This window comes from Amphibalanus amphitrite, unplaced genomic scaffold (genome assembly GCF_019059575.1).
Source record: "Amphibalanus amphitrite isolate SeventyFive unplaced genomic scaffold, NRLGWU_Aamphi_draft 001266F_arrow, whole genome shotgun sequence".
In the NCBI taxonomy this organism is placed as follows: domain Eukaryota; kingdom Metazoa; phylum Arthropoda; class Thecostraca; order Balanomorpha; family Balanidae; genus Amphibalanus; species Amphibalanus amphitrite.
In genome coordinates this window covers 1-19,772 of record NW_024882759.1, presented here as the reverse complement: position 1 = coordinate 19,772, position 19,772 = coordinate 1, and the positions used below count along the sequence as shown (strand labels likewise).

Here is a 19,772-nt window from a genome sequence, read left to right as displayed (position 1 = left end):
CACATTGTCAGCTCAGCATAAAGTTGACGAGTGTTGAGAAATTGTACCTGGAGCAGTAGCTACCTCGGCTGAAGCGCTACCTGTGGTCCATTTTTTTCAACCTTATTTCTGCTTCATTCTTCCGCTACATACAGCATTTCACTAATCCACATACAGAGAGCATCCAGAGCTAGTCAGCTTATAGTGTCAAGTGGTGTATTGACGGAGGCCAAAATACATCTGCCAACATTTAACGAGCCGCTGAGAGCGGCACATACATCTCATTTCTTCATGATACAAGCTCCTGTCCCGAAAAAGCATTCAGAAATAAAACCTACGAAACATAACAATCTCCGAGCGGGAAATGCAGCGTATCACACGAGGACTAACAGGAATGTTGGGAAGTTTGCGCGTGGAACAAAGCCGTCGGAATGCGAGTCGAGCCGGCGGCCGCCGCCGCAGCAGCGCCGCCTGGCGTGCCGACGCCGAACTACTAATAGACAGGCCTCCACCAGGCGGAGCGGCAGTGTCTCGCCCGTCGAGCACGGGTGGGCTCAGCTTACAGCTTCACTAGGTCCTGTACGCCCTTGACGATGCAGGAGGAGGAGATGCCGAACATGTCCATGAGGGCATCCGGGGGTCCGGAGCGCGGCACCTTCTCCACGTTCAGCTTCTTGACGATGATGTTGCGCTCCTGGGAGAGCGCGGAACAGACTGCCTCGCCCAGACCACCTGGCGAATGGGGACGGAGGTGAGCAACTTGAGGAAGCCACTTATCGCCCGAGGTTACAACGTGTCACACTTATAGGTCACGTGAGTAAAACAATGCTAACATCCTCTATGACTTAAGATATCACGAAACTGGATTGACCCCTGCCATCTACTGCCGACCTCACCGTGCGCTTCACTTTCACAGTGCGCGACAACCTCGAGCATTTACTGCCTTTAGTCACTTGAACTTCCCTATTCTCCATCAGTCTGTACTTCCTTTCATCCCTCCCCCTCCCTCCCTCTCAACTCCCTTCCCCAGCCTTCCATCCTCCCTAGCCCCTCTCTCGTCCCCCTGTCTCCCCCTCCCCCCCCTCTCACCAGCCGGGTAGTGATCCTCCACGGTGAGCACACGTCCGCCGCACTGTTTGGCGTTATCACGGATAGTGGCCACGTCGAGCGGCTTCACAGTGAACGGGTCCAGCACGCGCACGTGCACACCGATACCGGCCAGGTGCTCGGCGGCCGTCAGTGCATTGTGCAGCGTGATGCCGGCACCGATCACCAGCACCTGTGGGGGGGGGGGGGGGGAGTCAGCGGGGTGTCACAGGGAGAATGAAACAGGGAAGGTCCGATAACTCTCATATGAAGCTCTGGTTTGAGATGATGAACATTACCCGTGGGCCGTGGGGGAGGGGGTAAGGATTGATACTAGAAATTTTTAGCTTAGGGTAAGAATTTCCGTGATCTAAGTGGTTACATGGGAAGGTTACAATACAATGTGACCTTACAGTACAATGTAAGTATAGTAACAACTACCATCAAGAGCATTGATAAAGTGGTAGCAATAATTTTTAACAGCGCTGCTGTTTTGATGTAGTTTTCAGATTAAAATACTGGATGGGAATTGCATTTTACACATTCACTGCCCTTCCAAGGTTCATTCAAAATCGTGCACAAATGCAGAATAAGACATATCACTGATCAAAATGTCGCATATCAGCATATCATTTGTTAGTATGAGCAGCTTTGGCTCGAAGTCCAGCTCTAGTTTGGTAGTAGGCTAAAAGCCAGACAGGCTGGGTATAAAACTTGCAATAACTTTTCAAGCACAATCTGGGGGAATGAGGATTCCAATTCACATTCACTGAATTCTTCAACGAATATGCATGCGGTAGATCATAGCGTCGAGTTAGTTTGGTTCTAAATCGGCCCTATTCGTGAGCAATGCACTGTCAACCTCATGTCCTCGACAACTATGCTGGCGGTGGTCATTGGGTATGAGTAGTCGTACATACGGGAAACGCTTCACATCACTCGTCAGCCGTCCACGCGTGTTAGGGCAAACCAGTCAGTATCATCAGCTCACAGCAGCTGCACGCCTGTCGTCTAGCTGCCAAACACTAAATCAGAACAAAAGAACACGCACACACACACAGCAGGCACGGCCAGAGCCGGCACCTACTCAGAGTTCGGCCGGACCCCACTAGGCAGGGCCAGCGGTCAGCCATGGCTGTGTGATTGGCGGTCAGATGGACCCCAGACCGGGCCGCGGGGCTGCCTGTTCAGTCAGTAATGTCAGAGACACGTCTGTGAGCGGACTACAGCCGGCCAATGGGGTTACACGCCGCTCAGATATGGCAAGCTGTGATTACATTGCTGAATACAGCTGTGATTGGGCATGTTGGCATGTTGAATACAATTTCCAAGATGTGCATCACATCAAAAGGCACTTTTTTAATTATACGCCCAGAGTTACTACCTCAGTGAATAATTTCGATTGATTTACTAAATCCACATTAACAGCCTATCTTAACTTAACGTATTTCTTTCTTCTTAGCATGTTGAGTAATACCTTCTGATAATTGCCCAGTCCCAGCCTAGACCCCATACAGCCCGCATCCCCCTTCCTTGCCCTCCCCCCCCCCCCCCCCACCCGCGATTAGTGTCTCACCTGGTCGTTGCCGGACTGTTTGACCACCTTGGCCTGGCCGATCTGCATGCTCTCGCCGTTTTCGTAGATGACCGGGGTGGCCGGCCGAGAGGTGCGGATGAAACAGATGCCCGGACAAGTGGCGGCCAGCTCGCAGGCGCGCTCACAGCTCACGGCGTCGCTCGGGTAGAATACGGTGGAGCCGGGAATGGCGCGGAACATGGCCAGGTCCTCGAGCGCCATCTGGCTCGGACCGTCCTCGCCTGGAGAGGAGAGAGGGGGGGGGGGTTCAGAGGGATAACAGTGGAACGGGGCAGCTGCTGCGAGTCGTTTCAAGGGAACAAACGGTGACTCGTTTTATCAATAGCGATGGACGATCTGATAACTATGCTTACAGTTCGTTTTACCGTAAGTCTTACATTTACATGATTCAATTTCTAGAAAATCATCAGGTATCACAAAAACAGCCAGGGTACCATTTACATCCCGAACGTCAAAGAAATCATAGTCAAATACGCCGCCAAGCATCCCACCTGAAACCAAACCAGTCAAATATCACACCTGAACTCGAAACCAGCCCCTCGCTCAGAGTTGAGCCCACCACTCCCAGCCACCCCTCCCTTCCTCCCAGCGCTTCCACAGACCGATGCTGACGCCACAGTGACTGCCGGCGCCCCCCCCCCCCATGACCCTCCCTTCCTCCCTGAGCTTCCACTGACCGATGCTGACGCCACAGTGACTGCCGGCGCCACCCCACCCCCAGCCACCCCTCCCCTCCTTCCTCCCTGAGCTTCCACTGACCGATGCTGACGCCACAGTGACTGCCGGCGCCACCCCACCCCCAGCCACCCCTCCCCTCCTTCCTCCCTGAGCTTCCACTGACCGATGCTGACGCCACAATGACTGCCGGCGCCACCCCACCCCCAGCCACCCCTCCCCTCCTTCCTCCCTGAGCTTCCACTGACCGATGCTGACGCCACAATGACTGCCGGCGCCACCCCACCCCCAGCCACCCCTCCCCTCCTTCCTCCCTGAGCTTCCACTGACCGATGCTGACGCCACAGTGGCTGCCGGCGCAGGTGATGTTGGTCTGAGAGATGGCACCCATACGCAGCTGGTCGAACGCGCGGGTGAAGAACGCCGCGAACGTCGAGACGAACGGAATGGTGCGGTTACGGCAGCCAGCGCCGATGGCCACGCTCACGAGGTTCTGCTCGGCGATGAAGCACTCAATGTAGTTCTCCGGATGCGCCTATGGATGGTAGAAAGGAGTGTCAGTGCATCTTATGGTAGGAACGGGAAAGTGTTAGCGCGGCCTATGGAAGGGGAAATATGGGTGGAAGTCAGTGTAAATGGGGACTGGGGCAGAGTGAGGATAGTAGTCCGTCCTGATGGGAAATGTCATGCATCATGATATGGCAACCGGAGCCGTTCGTATTACATCAGACACCATCTTACTACTGGAAGGTGTTCATAATCATTTATGAGTGCCACGTCCCAAGCTTAGGTTGAGTTCATGCCGTAACGTCGATAGTGTAAGAACTAAGAACTGTATCCAGTTGACAAACCAGCATTCAGAGCTATCACAAGAACTCGTAACATCCGTAAGGCCAATAACTATAGAAAAGTCCGCACCTTCTTGATTTTCTCCGAGTAGGTGGAGTTCTTGGTGTCGCCGTCGAGGCCGATGACACGAGGGTTGTTCTGGCACAGCTTCATCAGAGCGGTGCCGTACGCAGCGCGAGTCGCCACCTTCTCGCCTGGAAGAGATCCGGTCATAGGTGAGGCCAGCCGTGCCGTCAGCAGACAGGTCAGAAGAGCGGCAGGGATATCCGTAGAAGAGCAGTTGGAAAAAATATGCGAGACAGGCTGAGTGACTCTGTTCCACCTCCCTTCGACTTTCCCAATTCCTTCGACAGTCACGTTCCCCTCCCGTCTTACCGAGTTTGTAGCTGGGCGGCTCGTTCAGCTTCACGTTAACTATGTCGACGTCGGGCGCGTCCTCCTTGAGCGGTTTCTGCGGCACCAGCATCGTCTTGCCCTGGTTGGAGATGAACGCCTTCAGCTGGGCCAGCGTCTTCTCGGCGACGGCGCCCAGCGGCTTGCCGTGCCAGTTCAGGTGGTCCTCCACCTCCGGCACGAAGTGCTTGCCCTTGAACGTCTTGCAGAGCAGAGCCGTCGGCTTGCCAGTGGTGATGGAGGCCTCGTGGAAGGCCTGAGGGAGGGAGGGTGGGAGGGCGTTGGTGTTAGAGCGTGCAGTGCACGGGCGGGCACGGGACGGGCAGGTGGCTGGTTGATTCAATTTGCAGTTAACCCTCGCCGGACCTATTGGTTTTCTACATACGCGCCGGCCGAGGGGGGGGGGGCGGGTACGACCCCCCCCCCCCTCGCCGTTTCGCCCCTGGTGGAGCTAGCGCGTCGCGGAAAAAACGAGCGTGTGCGCCGTTACGAGACGCAGAGATTGGTACCCGATTTTAAGGTCCTAGGTCAACCGGTGACCTCTGAGGTCAGGTCAAGTGCCCCAAGGTACGGTTCAGTTTTTGGTGAATAACTTCGCAAAAAACGGCCGCAGAGCGCCGATTTTGGCAGCATCGTGTTCGTCTTGCTCAGGCGCGTCGAATGATATACTTTTTGTCCGGGTCAGGTCAACTTGGGGTGTTGACCTCAGGTCAAGGTCAGGTCAGCACCCCCAGGTCACGAAGTTGGTCGAAAGAGGTCATGTCGCATATCATTCGATTCGGCAGGTCTTCCTGAGTCCATTGGTGGCTTTCCCGACTCGCTAGCTCAATTTGATCAAGAGTTATTGACGAAAAACTAATATGACCTTGATGACGTCATAAATGACGTCACGCAAGGTCAACATTGCAAAAGTGACGCATCTAACCTTGCAAGGAGTGCATCAAATCACGATTCTGTGTGCTTGAGATAGTTGGAGATCGTTCCCGGCGCCAGAATAGCAGTTTTCATTTTTCCCCATTGACTTATAATGGTGAGGTCACGAAAATGACCTGACCTCATATGACCTTTAGGAAAAATCCGAGATATACAAGTTGTGGGACTCATAATGGATACTAGATCCTGCAAGTTTCATTTCCCTGTGACATCTCCTCTGGCAGTGAGGGCGTTGCGAAGTTGCGACATCTGAAGACCGTGCAGAGGTTCACTTATGACGTCATAGGTCAGTGACCTGACCTGACCCAAAAATGCGGTTGGTGTCAAAAGATCCGGCTTGGATCAAAGGTCAGGTATGCCAAGTTTCAGCTCTCTATCGCCAGCGTGTTTGGAGCTATCGCGAAAAAACCCTATGGGGGGGGGGGGGCGGCACCCCCCCCCCCCCCCTCGGCCGGCGAGGGTTAAACGAGTGTGATTAGCCGCGTGAGCGATTTCACGCATTATCGGCGTGATAAATTGGAACAGCTTGCAGATACTAAATAATTGGTGATGGCCCTCAATAACCAAAACGAAATGCTAGTAAACAGAGATGCTGTAGCAATGAAAAATAACATAGACTTTTGATTTGAAACAAAACAGACAATGATTCAGCACAAGCGGTTAGAACCAAACACAGATATGCATCATTATAGGCTCAGAGATTTTAAATCACCCAGAACGGGCCACTGCGTGCCTGACGCCTGATTTAGGTAGCCGCAGCTGGCCCGTAGTGCACACAGCTGTTCCGACCCGGCAACAGATAGGGCTGCGATACGGGCGGCCGACTGTCGGGCCACCCGGGGTTATTAGTCGCGGTATTATTTATTGTTTTAGGGGCCACTCATCGGCACAGCAACCGACCAGTGATTCCACCGTAACGCTTAGTTCATTATTGCGCGACATATTCTTTTTTTACCATGGCTTTACACGCGTAAAACCATTCTGAATCACCACAGCTATGTAGTCCATATATGATGCAATGCTCCTCAGCCCGTAACAATTGCTAACAGCTCCATCATAATCTGATACTTTCGTTGGACCCTGCCAGTCTGAAACTTCTCTAAATTCTCTCATTGCCAAGCATGATACTGTCCAGCTTCCCCTAGCTTTCACTAACATACAGTCTCTCACTCGTTACATCTCTCTCCCTCCTACTTTACCTTGCACAGCTCCTCGACGTCGTGCCCGTCGACGACGATGGCGTTGAAGCCGAAGGCGGCCGCCCGCTTGCGGTACGTCTCCATATCGTGCTGCAGCGGCGCCTCTTCACTCTGGCCCAGCCGGTTGACGTCAAAGATGGCCACCAGGTTGTCCAGCTTGTAGTGGCCGGCGAAGTTCATGGCCTCCCAGATGGAGCCCTCGGCGCTCTCGCCATCACCGATCAAGCAGTAGGTGCGGTAGGAGGCCTTGTCGAAGTGTTTGCCGACGTAGGCCATGCCGCAGGCCACGCCCAGACCCTGGCCCAGGCTGCCGGTGGCCACGTCGACAAAGTTGAGACGCGGCGTCGGGTGGCCCTCCAGGTCGTTGTCGATCTTCCGCAGCTTGAGCAGCTCCTCAGCCGGGATCAGGCCCGCCTCCGACCACGCTGGGGGCAGACAGGTCGCCAAAGGTCACACGTCGGAGTCAGGCAAACTTTCACCGCCACTTGATAGCGAAGCATCCAGGATAAACAAACGAAACGTAGGAGACGTGGTACCTTAGGAGACGCGGACCTAGCTCTTTCCCTGTAGAAAGAGCTGGGTCATTCAAGATTGAGGTTTTCAAAAATAATAATTAATAAATAAAGCGACAAAGTTCCGAAAAACGGCCTTAGATACGATATGACGAAATCCAGCGTCAGCCCAGTCAGTACGCTGCAGACTCGGCGTAGCCCCCACCCAGTTCAAGTGGATAAGGGGGACGGGGGAGAGGCAGGGCGCGGCGGGACGTGACGCAACCACGGCCACACTGGCTATCGGGCGACCAATCGAACCTCATAGACCTCAGTGAGGAACTGGCCAATTTAGCGCCGGGGTCACCCTGACCATGATCGGGGCAGTTGTGCAGCTACGGTTAGGCGTAGCCACAGAAAGATATATGGCCTTGGGAGCAACATTCTACGAGACAGACACCATTGGAAACAATAATTGATCATCTACGAGCACGTGGTAGCTTGTGTTACGCGAGGCGATATGGTTCAAAGGCTCCGCATTGACAGCATATGATCTTAATTAATTTGGCGAAGACAGACTTTTGTAAAAGAAGAATAAATAAGATGAATTTGCAATTCATGAGCTGATTTCCCAGTTCATCTCACACTCTCAAAATGCATCCAGACTAGAACCCCGGACCTTTCCACAACCCGCTCATCTGACGGCACCACCCACTCACCGGCGTAGAGGATGGGCGCTGCGTGCCCCTTGGAGAGGATGAACCGGTCCGAGTGGGGACTGCGCGGCTCCGACACCTTGTAGCGCATCGTGTGGAAGAACAGCACCGACATGATCTCCGCCATGGACGCGCATGACGTCGGGTGGCTGCAGAACGAGGTCAGGTGGAGGTCAGAGGGGTCAGCGGCGCAGGTCAGGTGAACGTCAAGTTAAATCAACGAACGGCAGAGATGTCAACTGTGGATCACAGCAAGAATTGTCGGTAGAAGTTTCATTTTTGGCTAGTTGAAATGAAGTCGAAAGAATAGGGCTTGGAAGGTCTTCAGCGAATCCAAATGGAAGTCGCAAGGGTATGTAGTGCTTGAATAAAGGTCAAGGGCAAGATAAAGAGGACATATGCGGGTTAGAGAAGGAACAGATGTCAAATAATTCCGTATTCAAAAAAAGAAAAAAACAACAACAGCTGACTCTACCAATAACAATGTCACACACTGGTATGCTCGTGTCACGCAGCAGTGGGCGGGATTGTTCAACAGGAGCCATGGTATTGCCACTCTGATAACAATCAATGAACAGAACAAACAGAGCAAAACAAACACCCCTCACCACAGTACGGAGTCATTGCACCATGGCTTTCACAAATGTTACAATGGCTCGCATCTGACGAAAACATCCTTGGACTGTGGCAAACCAGCCAATTAGACACGTTCTAACGGCGCACCATGACATACCGTGATCACCGGCCAGGCGCGAGCCCGCACCGCAACAGGCCGGTAACAGCTCAGCTGACTGGCCGGGCCCGGCGACCGGATCCCGCACCGCGGCCACATCGTTTGGAAACCGGGCGCACGCCCCCGCCGCCCGCCGACCACGTGGGCCGACCGCAGGAGCACTGCTCCGTCACGGTAGGTAGTGACCGACCCTATCACGGCGATCATGAGTGGAACGCGCCGAGCAGGGGCGTCACAAATAGTGTCGGTGAGGCAACCACGTCACAGCGTCACGGCATCGTCACACGGCGTCACGGACCACCGCAGACCGTCACGAAATAGAACTCACGGCGTTACGCACCACCACAGGCCACCAGTCACGGACAGTCACGTCACAACAAACACATCAACTATCGACTAACCACAGCCACCACCGCAACAGCTGAGCATTTCCACGCACAGCCTGTCCCAGTCTCAGCACAGCGTGAACGGTGTTTTACGATTTACTGGCTTTACTATTTACTATTCGACCCACAGGAGACGATAATTCCATTTTGTGCAATGTGTATGCAGCAAATAGCCAGCTGCTCTACCAGGACATTCCTTCGGATCATGGCTCCGGATTCCAATCTCTATCACTAAGGTAGATTGTCTAGATTTGACGCAAGGATTTACTGTTTACTGACTTCGACAAGTTTCGTTTCCAGGACGGGGACGCTCATAGTCTGGTTCGACCGGAGCAGTACGGAAGGAGGGGAGGAGAGGGCAGGGGAGGGGAGAGAGCGTCACAAAAACGGGACCGGTCGCTGTCGTCAAGGCAACAGACCATGAGACAGCGGGCGGCGGCGGACGGCGGGCCGCGTGGAATGGGTTCATACTCAGCGTGTCCGTCTGGTGGCAGGGGCGAGACGGTGTAAAGGCAGACGAGAGAGGCGGGTCTCGTTCGATCGGAGTACACGGTACGGTAGAGGCCAGCATTCAGCAGTCAGGTCAAGCCACAAAGACTGCAAGCTGAGTCAGTCTCAGCTGGCATGATGGCTCGGAAAGGCGGGTAGGAGAGGGAAAGGTAAACCAGCAATGGCACAGTCAGCGCATGACGCCTCTCTAAATGACAAGTCAGCGTGACACCACCACCAGTCTCTGTCCCGGGTGTCGTCACCGCCACCGCCGACGGCAGCGCGGCTGACGGCTCCATCGGTCCAGAACAGGGCGGATGGCGTGTCACAGCCGCGGTTACCAGACCGGCACGCATGCCAGACTTTCCAGACCCTCCCGCTGTCTAAAGGTATTATCTAGTACAGGGAGACGGGCAGGCACGGACGACAGTATGGATAAATCAGATCGAGAGAGTTCAACGCTCCCCAGCCAACAAGTATGACTGGGAGGAGGGTTCCAACAAAAAAGGGTGAAGTAGTGTGACAGGTGCTGGGTCCCCCAGGCAGTGTCGGGAGCGGGGCAAGCTGAGAGTGTCGTCTCAAACCCCATGCGTGAATCCAGCGAGGTCGGACAGACACTGCAGCTGGACAGAGTTCACGGAGAAGGTCAATAAATAATAGGTCTGGTGGTGCTAAACGGGAGGAGCCAGTTGCCACTGGAGCCAGTCCGAGTCCAATCGTTACTCAGAAAGGGCATAGCAACAGCCTAGAATGGTAGCAGAAAACGAGCAAACTGTATGTTATTTACACCACTACAACTTATACTATCAATAGAGGGTAAGGGTAAGCAGAGTGAACCAGAGAAGATAATGGTAAAAGCTACCAAACAATGCGATCGAACCCAGCGTAGGATAGCCATGGAACAAAGTCTTAACTGGAAGGAAGAGGACACCTGCCATCAGGACGGAGTTCGGCCTTGGGACCCGAAAAAGGAAACTGCATGTTTTCCTCCACATCGGGTGGATAGGTGGATAATAGGGTTGGGACCTATCTGCATGCTCTGTATGTTTTCGTAAAATAAAAAAGCTCAGAATTTTTAATGATTTAATTTAAAATCACTTTGTTAAAAAAATGCCTAGTTAGTTCAGAAATTAATTATTTGTGGCTGAAAACAACTTGCTTCTGATTGGTCGGGCTAATCATGACGTCACATGTAGGTATATAACTGTCTGTATATTTGGCGCAATTGAGACATACATTTTCTATGTATTTTCCTATGGTAAATCGGAGTGATTGGTCGTGTTTTCAGTGTCTCTTTATTTTGCGCTGGTATTGCGTGGCTAAGAAGTTTTATCAAGAATGGCATATACTAAAATGTTCCTTTAATAATGGAGCTTCAATATCTGTGAGTTTTATTGGCAAGCGAAAACTGATTTCGCTGTTATTTTATCTGGAAATTACTCATTTTTTTAGGTCAATATTCAAAATATTTTACGGGAACAAGTTGGCACTTTTCTTGATTTTTGCACTCAAATCGCGTGCGATTCAACTGTATTGGAACTTGCAAAGAAGCTTGGTGATTAATTAACTGTGTTGTTATGGCACTGTTTGCAAAGCATGGATAATGAAACTCTGCCAAAGACTTAGCTACATAGCAATGCCTCAAGTAATACGCAGGAGGGACAGAATTCAGAGTCCGATATCGAGAAGAATCGGTGCAAATGCTACGAAAACCAGGCAGCTCTGATACAATAGCTAGTCGTCTCACTACTCTCACTCCATTAGACCAGCTGATTCCTGACAGCACCGACTCGGATGCAAAGATGGAGCTCATCTTCCAAGCCAGAAACCAGTTCTTTGATGGAAGATGTGATGCTGCCTCTGTCTCTGCTTTGTTGGCCACTTTGGACGGGGCGGAGCTCCGCTCCTTGCGTGAGCAGTTATTCGCCTGTCATCCAGAAATAGTTCCTTCGTTTGCTGGCCGTTCCCTGATTAGGTGCAATACGGGGAGCTGTAATCAGGGAAGCAACTTTCCATATGAAAGGGGTGCAGGTGCACCCCCGTCCCCCATCCACTAGAAGTGCACCCCCATAGGCTAAGCGGCGCCCCACACGCCGCCCCACACGATTAGCTCTAGAGCAGATGGCGAGGGTGATTTCCCGGCTACATTCCATCTCGGCGTCGTGATGCTTGTGGGCTTGGAAAGCGTCCAGTCGTATGTAGGGTAGTGTAGGGGTAGGGTTGAGTTCAATAAGGTCCTTACATTTGAAAGGTTTGAACAACCCGCAATCAGCACAACATACCACAAGTTAAATAAAAAACTACCAAACTCCGCCCAACTAATATTAATAAACATTACAGCCAAACTAATGGCCTAAATAAAAATATATCTCAAATCCTAACAGTTATCGCGGGTGATGGCGCCATGAGTTGCTATTATCCAAAACAGATGCAAATAAACATGTTTGTATGTCCTATGTATGTTTGTTTTAAAAACGTTGCAGCGGCGCTGGGAACTGCAGTCTTAGATCTGGGTATGTTTGGCATCTGCAACTCTTCATATACACATTAATCCTATTTGGGACGGGGAGGCCTTTCAGGATTTTCTTGTACAATTGCCAAACGCCGCGAGACATTCAGCTCATATTTGGTGACTTTTCCTAAATGCTCATTGCGCACATCTCAGCAAAAAAAAAAAAAAAAAAAAATGCCGGGTAAGGTCAGGTCAGGTAACCAGAGCGGGTTTGTTGACCCCACCTCAGAAAAGTTTGCAAACACGTCAGAGCTTGAGTTTTTCACGAAGTTATTTCCTCTCATCAAGTCTTCAAAACAGTACCTGCAGTATGTGTCGTTTGTATATCTCAGAATTTTTGATCTGTGACCTGAGGTTAGGTCAGAGTCGTGACCTTTACATTGCAAGCCTATGGAAAAGTATTGAAATGCGACCTGCACCTCGAGTAAACGAGTCAAAACCACCCAATTCTTTAAGAATTATGACAAATTATCTTATCTGTAGGTAATGATCCAGGTGCCATTTACTGACAGGGACACCGGGGAGGGTTATCTGAGCCGAGATCATGTGAGGTGATATCTACCATGCATCAATGCTCACAATACTTACAATATTGACAATGCTTTTGCTTACAACACTTACAATACTTACGATGAGACCAGCAAGCACTCTGCCGTTACAGTTCTAACTTCTGTTTCGAAAACCGACGTTACCCCGCGCACCGACGGGGGGGGGCGGATATCCGCCCCCCCCCCCTGAGGTTTTTCGCGGATAGCGAGAAAACCGCGGCGCGTAGCGCCGCGAAATTTGGTATGACTATTCTCTCATCAATTTTACACATGGTGTGCAAGTTTGAACCTCCTAACTTTTAAGGTCAGGTCACCAGGTCACTTTGAATGACCCAACCTCAAGTCACTTTTTTGCAACTTTGTCACCGTGCCAGAGCTACAGTAGATGTCGGAGGCCTTTGAAAGTCGCAGGATGTTATTAGGTCATTAGTAGCTACAATTTGTATATCTCGGAATTTTGATGTCGGTGACCTAAGGTCAGGTCAATTTCGCGACCTCCCCATTATAAGTCAATGGGGGAAAAATCAACTCCCTGTTTTTACCACTAAAACGGGTCGGAATGGCCCCATATACCATACGTGACTTCACATACGATCAACCTTCACTACCTTGAGGTCTGTTTTGCTGTTGGGCAGCTGTAAGGTCATGTGACGTCATCAAAGGTCACCAAAGGTTTTTTGCCAATAACTCCTTACAGGAACAAGATACAGCCGTGCGGATGGTTTCATTGTGTTCAGCTCGTCAAGACGCATCGAATGATATACATGATGACCTCGAGGTCACGTGACCTGAGGTCAACCTTTGACCTTGACCTTTCGAGGTCAACATATATATCATTCGATGCGGATTGACGAGAGGATCACGATAATGCCCTTAGTTTGTTCCTATCTTGACTACTTCGAAAGTTATTCGAGAAAAACCCTCTCCATATCTAGCGCCGCCATTTTGACTTTTTCGACCCCTGTGACGTCATCTTTGACCTGACCTGAAAATGACCTTAGTAAAAATTGTAGACCTTGTCCGTGCGTATCCGATGCCGTTTACCGCTTGTCGCTATCTTGCTTCGTTCTCGAGATCTCAGGGGGGGGCGGTCATCCGCCCCCCCCCCCGTCGGTACTAAGTTGGCGCAGACCCCCGTCGGTGCGCGGGTTACACACATTCGCTGCCAGCAAAACATGTACCTATTGTTTGACAGTAACAAAATACAATTGACATCTGAACCCCAAACGGACCGCCATCCACTCAAATTGTATAACCCTGACCGGTCAGGGGGCGAATGGAGGTCATCTCCTGGGCATTACACTCAGCCCTTGCACAAAATATCTCACCTCACAGTGATCATTACAACAATAGCACCGACTTGATAGTGGATTTCAAAGTACTTGCATCAGCTCTTCCTGCTATTGCAGACGATCATCTCCTCAGGGTAATGTTGTTCGGGACATGAACGAAGATTGTTTTCGGAGTTTCATAAGTGCTACTGCAACAGCCTGGCACAAAACAGGACTTGTAGGTACGCTCTTCTCTGCACTTTGCCCTTCAGTATATCACAAAAGAATTGTTTAGAATCATCTTACGCTTCTTTCACAGTCTCCCTTGCCACCGTAGGGCGTAGATAGATTGCTGTTGCTGGTAAGTTAAGGCACGGTAGATAGAAATTACCTCGGTTCTCAACGCCTTAAGCTATTTTCATAAAAAAGAACAAATAAATGATCAATAAGATGACAGGAATGTAAACATTTTAATCGTAAAGTAGTCCAAATATTGGAATGAGCTTTTGCTTTTCAGCATGCTCCGATTCATCATCTTTATCATTTATGCACCATAAATTCTGTGAAAATAGTTTGATCATTTTCATGCATTCTTAAAAAATCGAGTTCCCAACCCCATTGCCAAAACAGCACGATTTGGGATAATTGCCAAGCACACACGATGTTATGCGGCCGGCCGAACACGTAACGCGAATGGCATTACATCACCGTGCTCGAGTAGTCATACTCGACAGTACTGTGGAAAGAAGTCCCGCTGAACACAGCTGGTCAGCACTTAAAAAACGTCACAAAAACATGTCTGGCCGGCGAGCCGTCTCCAGTCTCAGCGCCACGTCAACATCAGGCGATCCAGTGTCTATTTAGTTATCCTAATGTTAGTATAGGATGTAATGTTCATGACGTTCAAATCAATCACTCGAGCTTTTTTCCTCTTGCCACGCAAGCAAGCCTGTCAATCACTTCAGTTCTTTCTTATACATGTCCTTACCATGCTGCTTACTTACTTTTAAAATACTCTGTCTGACTGCCAACAGCTAAGACGACTTTGAGCATAGTCCTTTTTGTAACGTTCATGGGAACATCACGGTCAAATAAAAATTGTGATATTCAGGTTATCGCCGACATGAAAATAAAGGCAATCATCAACAGATCAATGTAGGATGACTGGCTTGCGCTGGAGAGGACACAGTCCGGAACCAAAGGAGAGGATGGAATGGCGCCATGGTCAGGAGCCCGTCATCACCGGCAACTCTTCCACCAACTGCTTCAGCTTACCCCGAGTTAGAGGCCTGCGTCATGTTGATGCTGTGGATGCGCAGCTTGTGCGCGATGTCCTGCAGCTCCTTCTTGGTCTTGGCGTCAACCGAAGCCATCTTGGCGACTTTGGGCTAACGTTTAGTGATACTCGGCGCGGTGCGGGCGGGGTCCTGGCGCGGCGGGGACCGGTGAGACAACTGACGGTTACCGGCCGAGGCGTGGCCCGGCCCGGACGGCCGACACGCCCCGGCTCGCAACCGTGCCGCGGTGCCTAACGGGGCCCGGTGACCTGAACGGAGACAGCGCCGGTGGAGCACGACCCGCCGCACCCCCGGCTGGACGCACACGGCTGCCTGGAGAGACGCCTCTGAGGTACCCGTGACATGGGGAGGCAGCACGCCGACGCTTCGTGGGATTTTTTTCCAGATTCAGACTGGCGAGGGATTTTACCCAAACGCTGGAAGTAGCCTCAGCAGTCAGCAGGTTGTGAAAGTGCATTAGCAGCAGAGCGCAAGCAGAAATGTCGCTACAGGATTGCGAGAACCAGTCTAAACACACCACCTCCTTCTATGCGGGAAACGAGCCCAGGTGCCACCTCCCACTCACACGGCGAGTCTGAGAGTCATCAAACCGAGAGGGAAGGGGAAAGCCGACCTGTCCAAGCTTCTGATGTCTGCTCGGCGCGTGTCGGGGCGACCATCAGAGCCGCTCCGCAGGTGGACGGGAGGCACTTAACCGGCGACACAGCTGCGTCACGACCATAACGGGCCGTGCCGTGACGGTCGGAACAGGTCGAGGGCCGGCCGATCAGACGGGAGCGGCTGGATCACCGCTGTGGGGAGGGGAGCTGGAGAGATGGATGGGACGGGGCGGGGAGGGAAGTCGGAGCGGACAGCTGACGTCTGGATCAACGACGAATAGAAGTTAGGTGGAACGAGACTCGCGCACAATATCCGCGTCCGTATGAATAAAACGATGAAACAGGACATCGGCGATCAATGAACATGAGAAACTAATGACGAGTCGAACTGAATAGACCAAAACAGCTCGACTGTAATAGAGCGGCTCAGAAAATTGATGGAAATCGACAATGAGAAACATTGGCTACCGCCCGAGAAACCACGATGTCATCACGTCTAACGGTCACAGCGCTGCTGCGTGATGAAACCCAAGTTAGAAACGTGGACGTTCTATGGCAAAATGACATAATAGTGATATCGGAAGGAATGAATACAAAGCCACCGTTGTAACGGAATCGGGGCGAAATACGATTCACTGCGGAAGAAGCAAAGGAAACAACAGAACAAAAACATTCCCAGGATACAGACTTCTTTCGCAACAGAAAACGAGAGGCAAATACAGCCATTTCACTTTCATTGCTGCCGAAATCCCCGAGCCAGAAATGACTGAAATAATGAACGAAGCGAAAGGGAGCGACACATTTTCTCGAATCACTAAAAACACCCAGTAAGGAAGAAATACACAAAAATCATCTACAAGTTACAACCACATTAATCTGCGATTCAATGCTCTGTTACTCATCCCGAGCCAGCCGGCAGACCACGCAAATTCCTCAGAATCCAGATTAACCGGACAATGATATCATTTTTGTTCCATTCTGGGATAGCGGTCAAAGACGTCTTCGCCAGAAATACGTCAGCGGAATAGAATCGTAGCAACACGGTAGCAATGAGCACTGAGCACCTTATCTGTGTCAGCCTAGATAGGACATCCACTCAGGAAGTTCGGGGTACGACGGGGGGTGGGGCAGGGGCACCGGAAACGGGAGACCGACGCTAGACGGTAGAGACTGAAGGTCTGTGACATTGGGCGCCGGACAATAGATGGTAATTGTGACAATGGTGGAGAAAACGGGTGTGTTGTGTGCTGGGTACACCGAGCGATGGACTGAGTGCGGTGGACGGCGGGCGGTGGACACTGGACAGTCAGCGGTGGACGCCCAAAGGTTGATAAGGTGGACTGCGGGACGGATATCGGTTTGTGAAATGTAGACTGCCGGGGAGGCCAGCGGACGTTGATAGCAGTGCCGGAAGTAGCGGCAGGACGACCCCCGACCAGACGAGTCGAGCCATCCGGTCAGCCGAGCCGACACGGCCACAAAACACCGGCGGTCCGGCGAGGGACCGGCGGGACACCGTGTCGCCAGAGACACCGGCCGTCTGGGGTGGGCTGCTGCTCAGTGCTCCTGACACTGGATCGGCCTATTGGAATGGGTACAGGGCTGAGTGGGAACTGGGCAGAGGGCGATCTTCTGTCGATAGTACAACCATCTGATATGAACTTGAAACTATTTTCTGGACCTCAAGAGTGCCCTTAAGAGCAAGCAGCACATAATGCTGTCAACCCAGCCGCTGCACCACCAGCACCCCTGTACCCACAAATAAGTCCAGCCTACTCTGACAGTCTGCCGACCCCTGGACCGTTCCTGCCACACCCACCAGTCTCAGCCGCTCCACATAGCGGTCACAGAGAGAGCGAGCTGCTCCGACCCGCGGAGAGCAGGTCACGCCCGCTGTGTGGAACCACGTGGTCAGCGGAGTGTGGATGGACCGGGCAGGTATGGCAGTCACCGGTAGAGTGGACGAGAGAAGATGTTCGACAGAATGACCGATGAAGATAGCTAGTCAGAATGACTGGCCAGTCAGCAGCCAACATCATGCACACAGCTTGAAAAGGTGGTAAAAAACGAAAGAAAATGACTACCAGGTAAAACAAACGACCTCGTCAAACTTCTGACAATGACAAACATACAGTCAAAATGACCACCAGAGTTGCTAACTGATGAAGCCAACAGTCGTAGGTCGCGGTGCCCCGCTCGCCCTCCGTCCGTTCGAGCACAGATATGTGGCGCGCAGACCAGTCATGGCGCAGCCACGTAGGATGACGGCGAGAACAAAATACGGCCCCTGATGTCCCGATACCAACGACAAGTGGCTGCCATGAGTCGCCTGGGCGGACTGCCGCCGGCGACTGGAGCTGGTGAGTGAGGTGGTCGGGACAGGTGACAGGCAGATGCTGGGCCAGATATCGCGAGAAGGTAACGATTAGAACGTAGGTTCCTAGAGAGAATTAAAGTAGAGAGGCTGATGCTGACGACTGAACGCTTAACACTTCAATGAAGTCCTGTAAATACAGTACACATCATGACAAACCCCTTCCATGTCAAGGCAAGATCATCTTCAGTTCAGTCCCAGTTCATGGTTTCTCCTCCCTGGCGAAGTACCGTCAGTCTGAGCCAGAAGCCGAGACACGGTGACAGGGTCCAATGACTGGCACGGCCCGTGACCGACACACAGGCCGGCCGTGACAGGCCCGTTCCAGAGAACTTCCAGACGGAGAGAAACTACCGCGCATGACGGTCACAATACCGCGGCGAGGCACAAACAAAGCCCGGTGAATAGCTGAGCGTCAGGGAAATTACCCGGCAATACCTCAACGGCTAAATGGCAGCTGGAATATACGGTAAGGTGTTGGAAACAAAAAGCACTAGCCATGCAAAATCATGCAGCTATTGTTCAATCCAAGAAACAAGCTGTCAGTGCCTGGAAGTTTCAGTTTCAAATTGCAGTGAAATAAGCCGTTTGAGAGTAGAGATGCTCGAGTTCATTGGCATCCATATAAAGCCGAACGCTTTTTAAAATCGATCGGGGCATGCTGGTTTGATCTCATTCCAAATGATCGCAGACCGCTTTCAGTCCGCGTTGCCGCTCCAAGCCCTCCTCTCGGCAGGTCAGACAGAGCGGCGTCCCATATCGACCGCTCCGCCCCCTCCACTCAGCTGGGGCCTGGGTGACCCGGCGCTCGGACAAATCGATACTGTCCAGTTCAGCCGGACCTCAGGACAAATACCACAACTACGCATCAGACTAGAACCAGGGAGTAGCCCGCTGCTAAGTGGTTCCTTACTGGCATCGGAGAGAAACCAAACACCACCGAATATGAGACATACTTCGATCAATTACACGCCGCTGGCGGCCGAAGGTCAAGCGTCGGCAGCGTGTATCGATACACGCCACCGCCGGCTGGCCATTGAGACCAGTGGACATAGCGATTAGCTCACCAGCGATAACTTCACCGAGGCTAGCAGAGGCAGAAATGAACGAATGGAGAATCGAACGAGAGCCGAACTAACAACGATATGAAGCATGATATGGCGCAAAACTTGCCGGTTCTGCAGGAAGGCTAGTCGAGACGAACCTGGTCACCGGGCACTGGTCTCCGCTCACCGGTCCCCCAAAAGGTACCCCACCCCGATTCAACCCCCGGACCCCCGAACCCTCACGACTGCGCGGAACGGCGGCGGACTGGAGGCGGCAGGGGGCTCGCGCCGGTAGTATGAGGGAGCAGCGCGGGGGCGGGGCCTCGGGCGCCGTAGAGGTCAGACCACGGTCACCGTAGCGGGGCGCGCGCCGGTCGGCCGGACGTGCTCGTTGAATGTTGAATGCACGGCGCATAGAAGTATGTGTGGTATATGCTTCATTGACTGAGGGAAATGGACGAGTGAAAGGGACCGAGCCAATCAGGCCAAATAGCGAGACGTTGCCTTGTTATTATTGGGAGTGAAAGGTCTTTATACATATCTAAAATATTCAATATAATCAGAAAGATTAAGGAAACTCTGACGGGGATAAATTAAA

The 19,772-nt window shown here is 51.9% G+C and overlaps 1 protein-coding gene across 1 annotated transcript; it reads right to left on the bottom strand.

The window, feature by feature from the left end:
• Positions 1-178: 178 nt before the first annotated feature.
• LOC122371642 (transketolase-like protein 2) lies at positions 179-19,450 on the bottom strand. The gene is made up of 10 exons (XM_043348088.1): positions 19,412-19,450; positions 15,133-15,284; positions 7,922-8,067; positions 6,712-7,136; positions 4,562-4,835; positions 4,256-4,380; positions 3,668-3,872; positions 2,642-2,883; positions 1,069-1,258; positions 179-711 (listed from the first exon to the last, which is right to left on the bottom strand). The coding sequence occupies exons 2-10, from the start codon at positions 15,228-15,230 to the stop codon at positions 539-541; spliced, it is 1,878 nt and encodes a 625-aa protein (XP_043204023.1). The 5' UTR covers positions 15,231-15,284; positions 19,412-19,450; the 3' UTR covers positions 179-538.
• Positions 19,451-19,772: the final 322 nt, after the last annotated feature.

Bases quoted from the DNA above. Each gene is read 5' to 3' on its own strand.
- LOC122371642 (XM_043348088.1), bottom strand. From the start codon at position 15,230: ATGGCTTCGGTTGACGCCAAGACCAAGAAGGAGCTGCAGGACATCGCG. The intron at 2,884-3,667 runs GTCAGTGGAAGC...TCTCCTCTCCAG, and splicing joins CCACTGTGGCGTCAGCATCG to GCGAGGACGGTCCGAGCCAG. The intron at 712-1,068 runs GTGAGAGGGGGG...CCCATTCGCCAG, and splicing joins GGAGGATCACTACCCGGCTG to GTGGTCTGGGCGAGGCAGTC.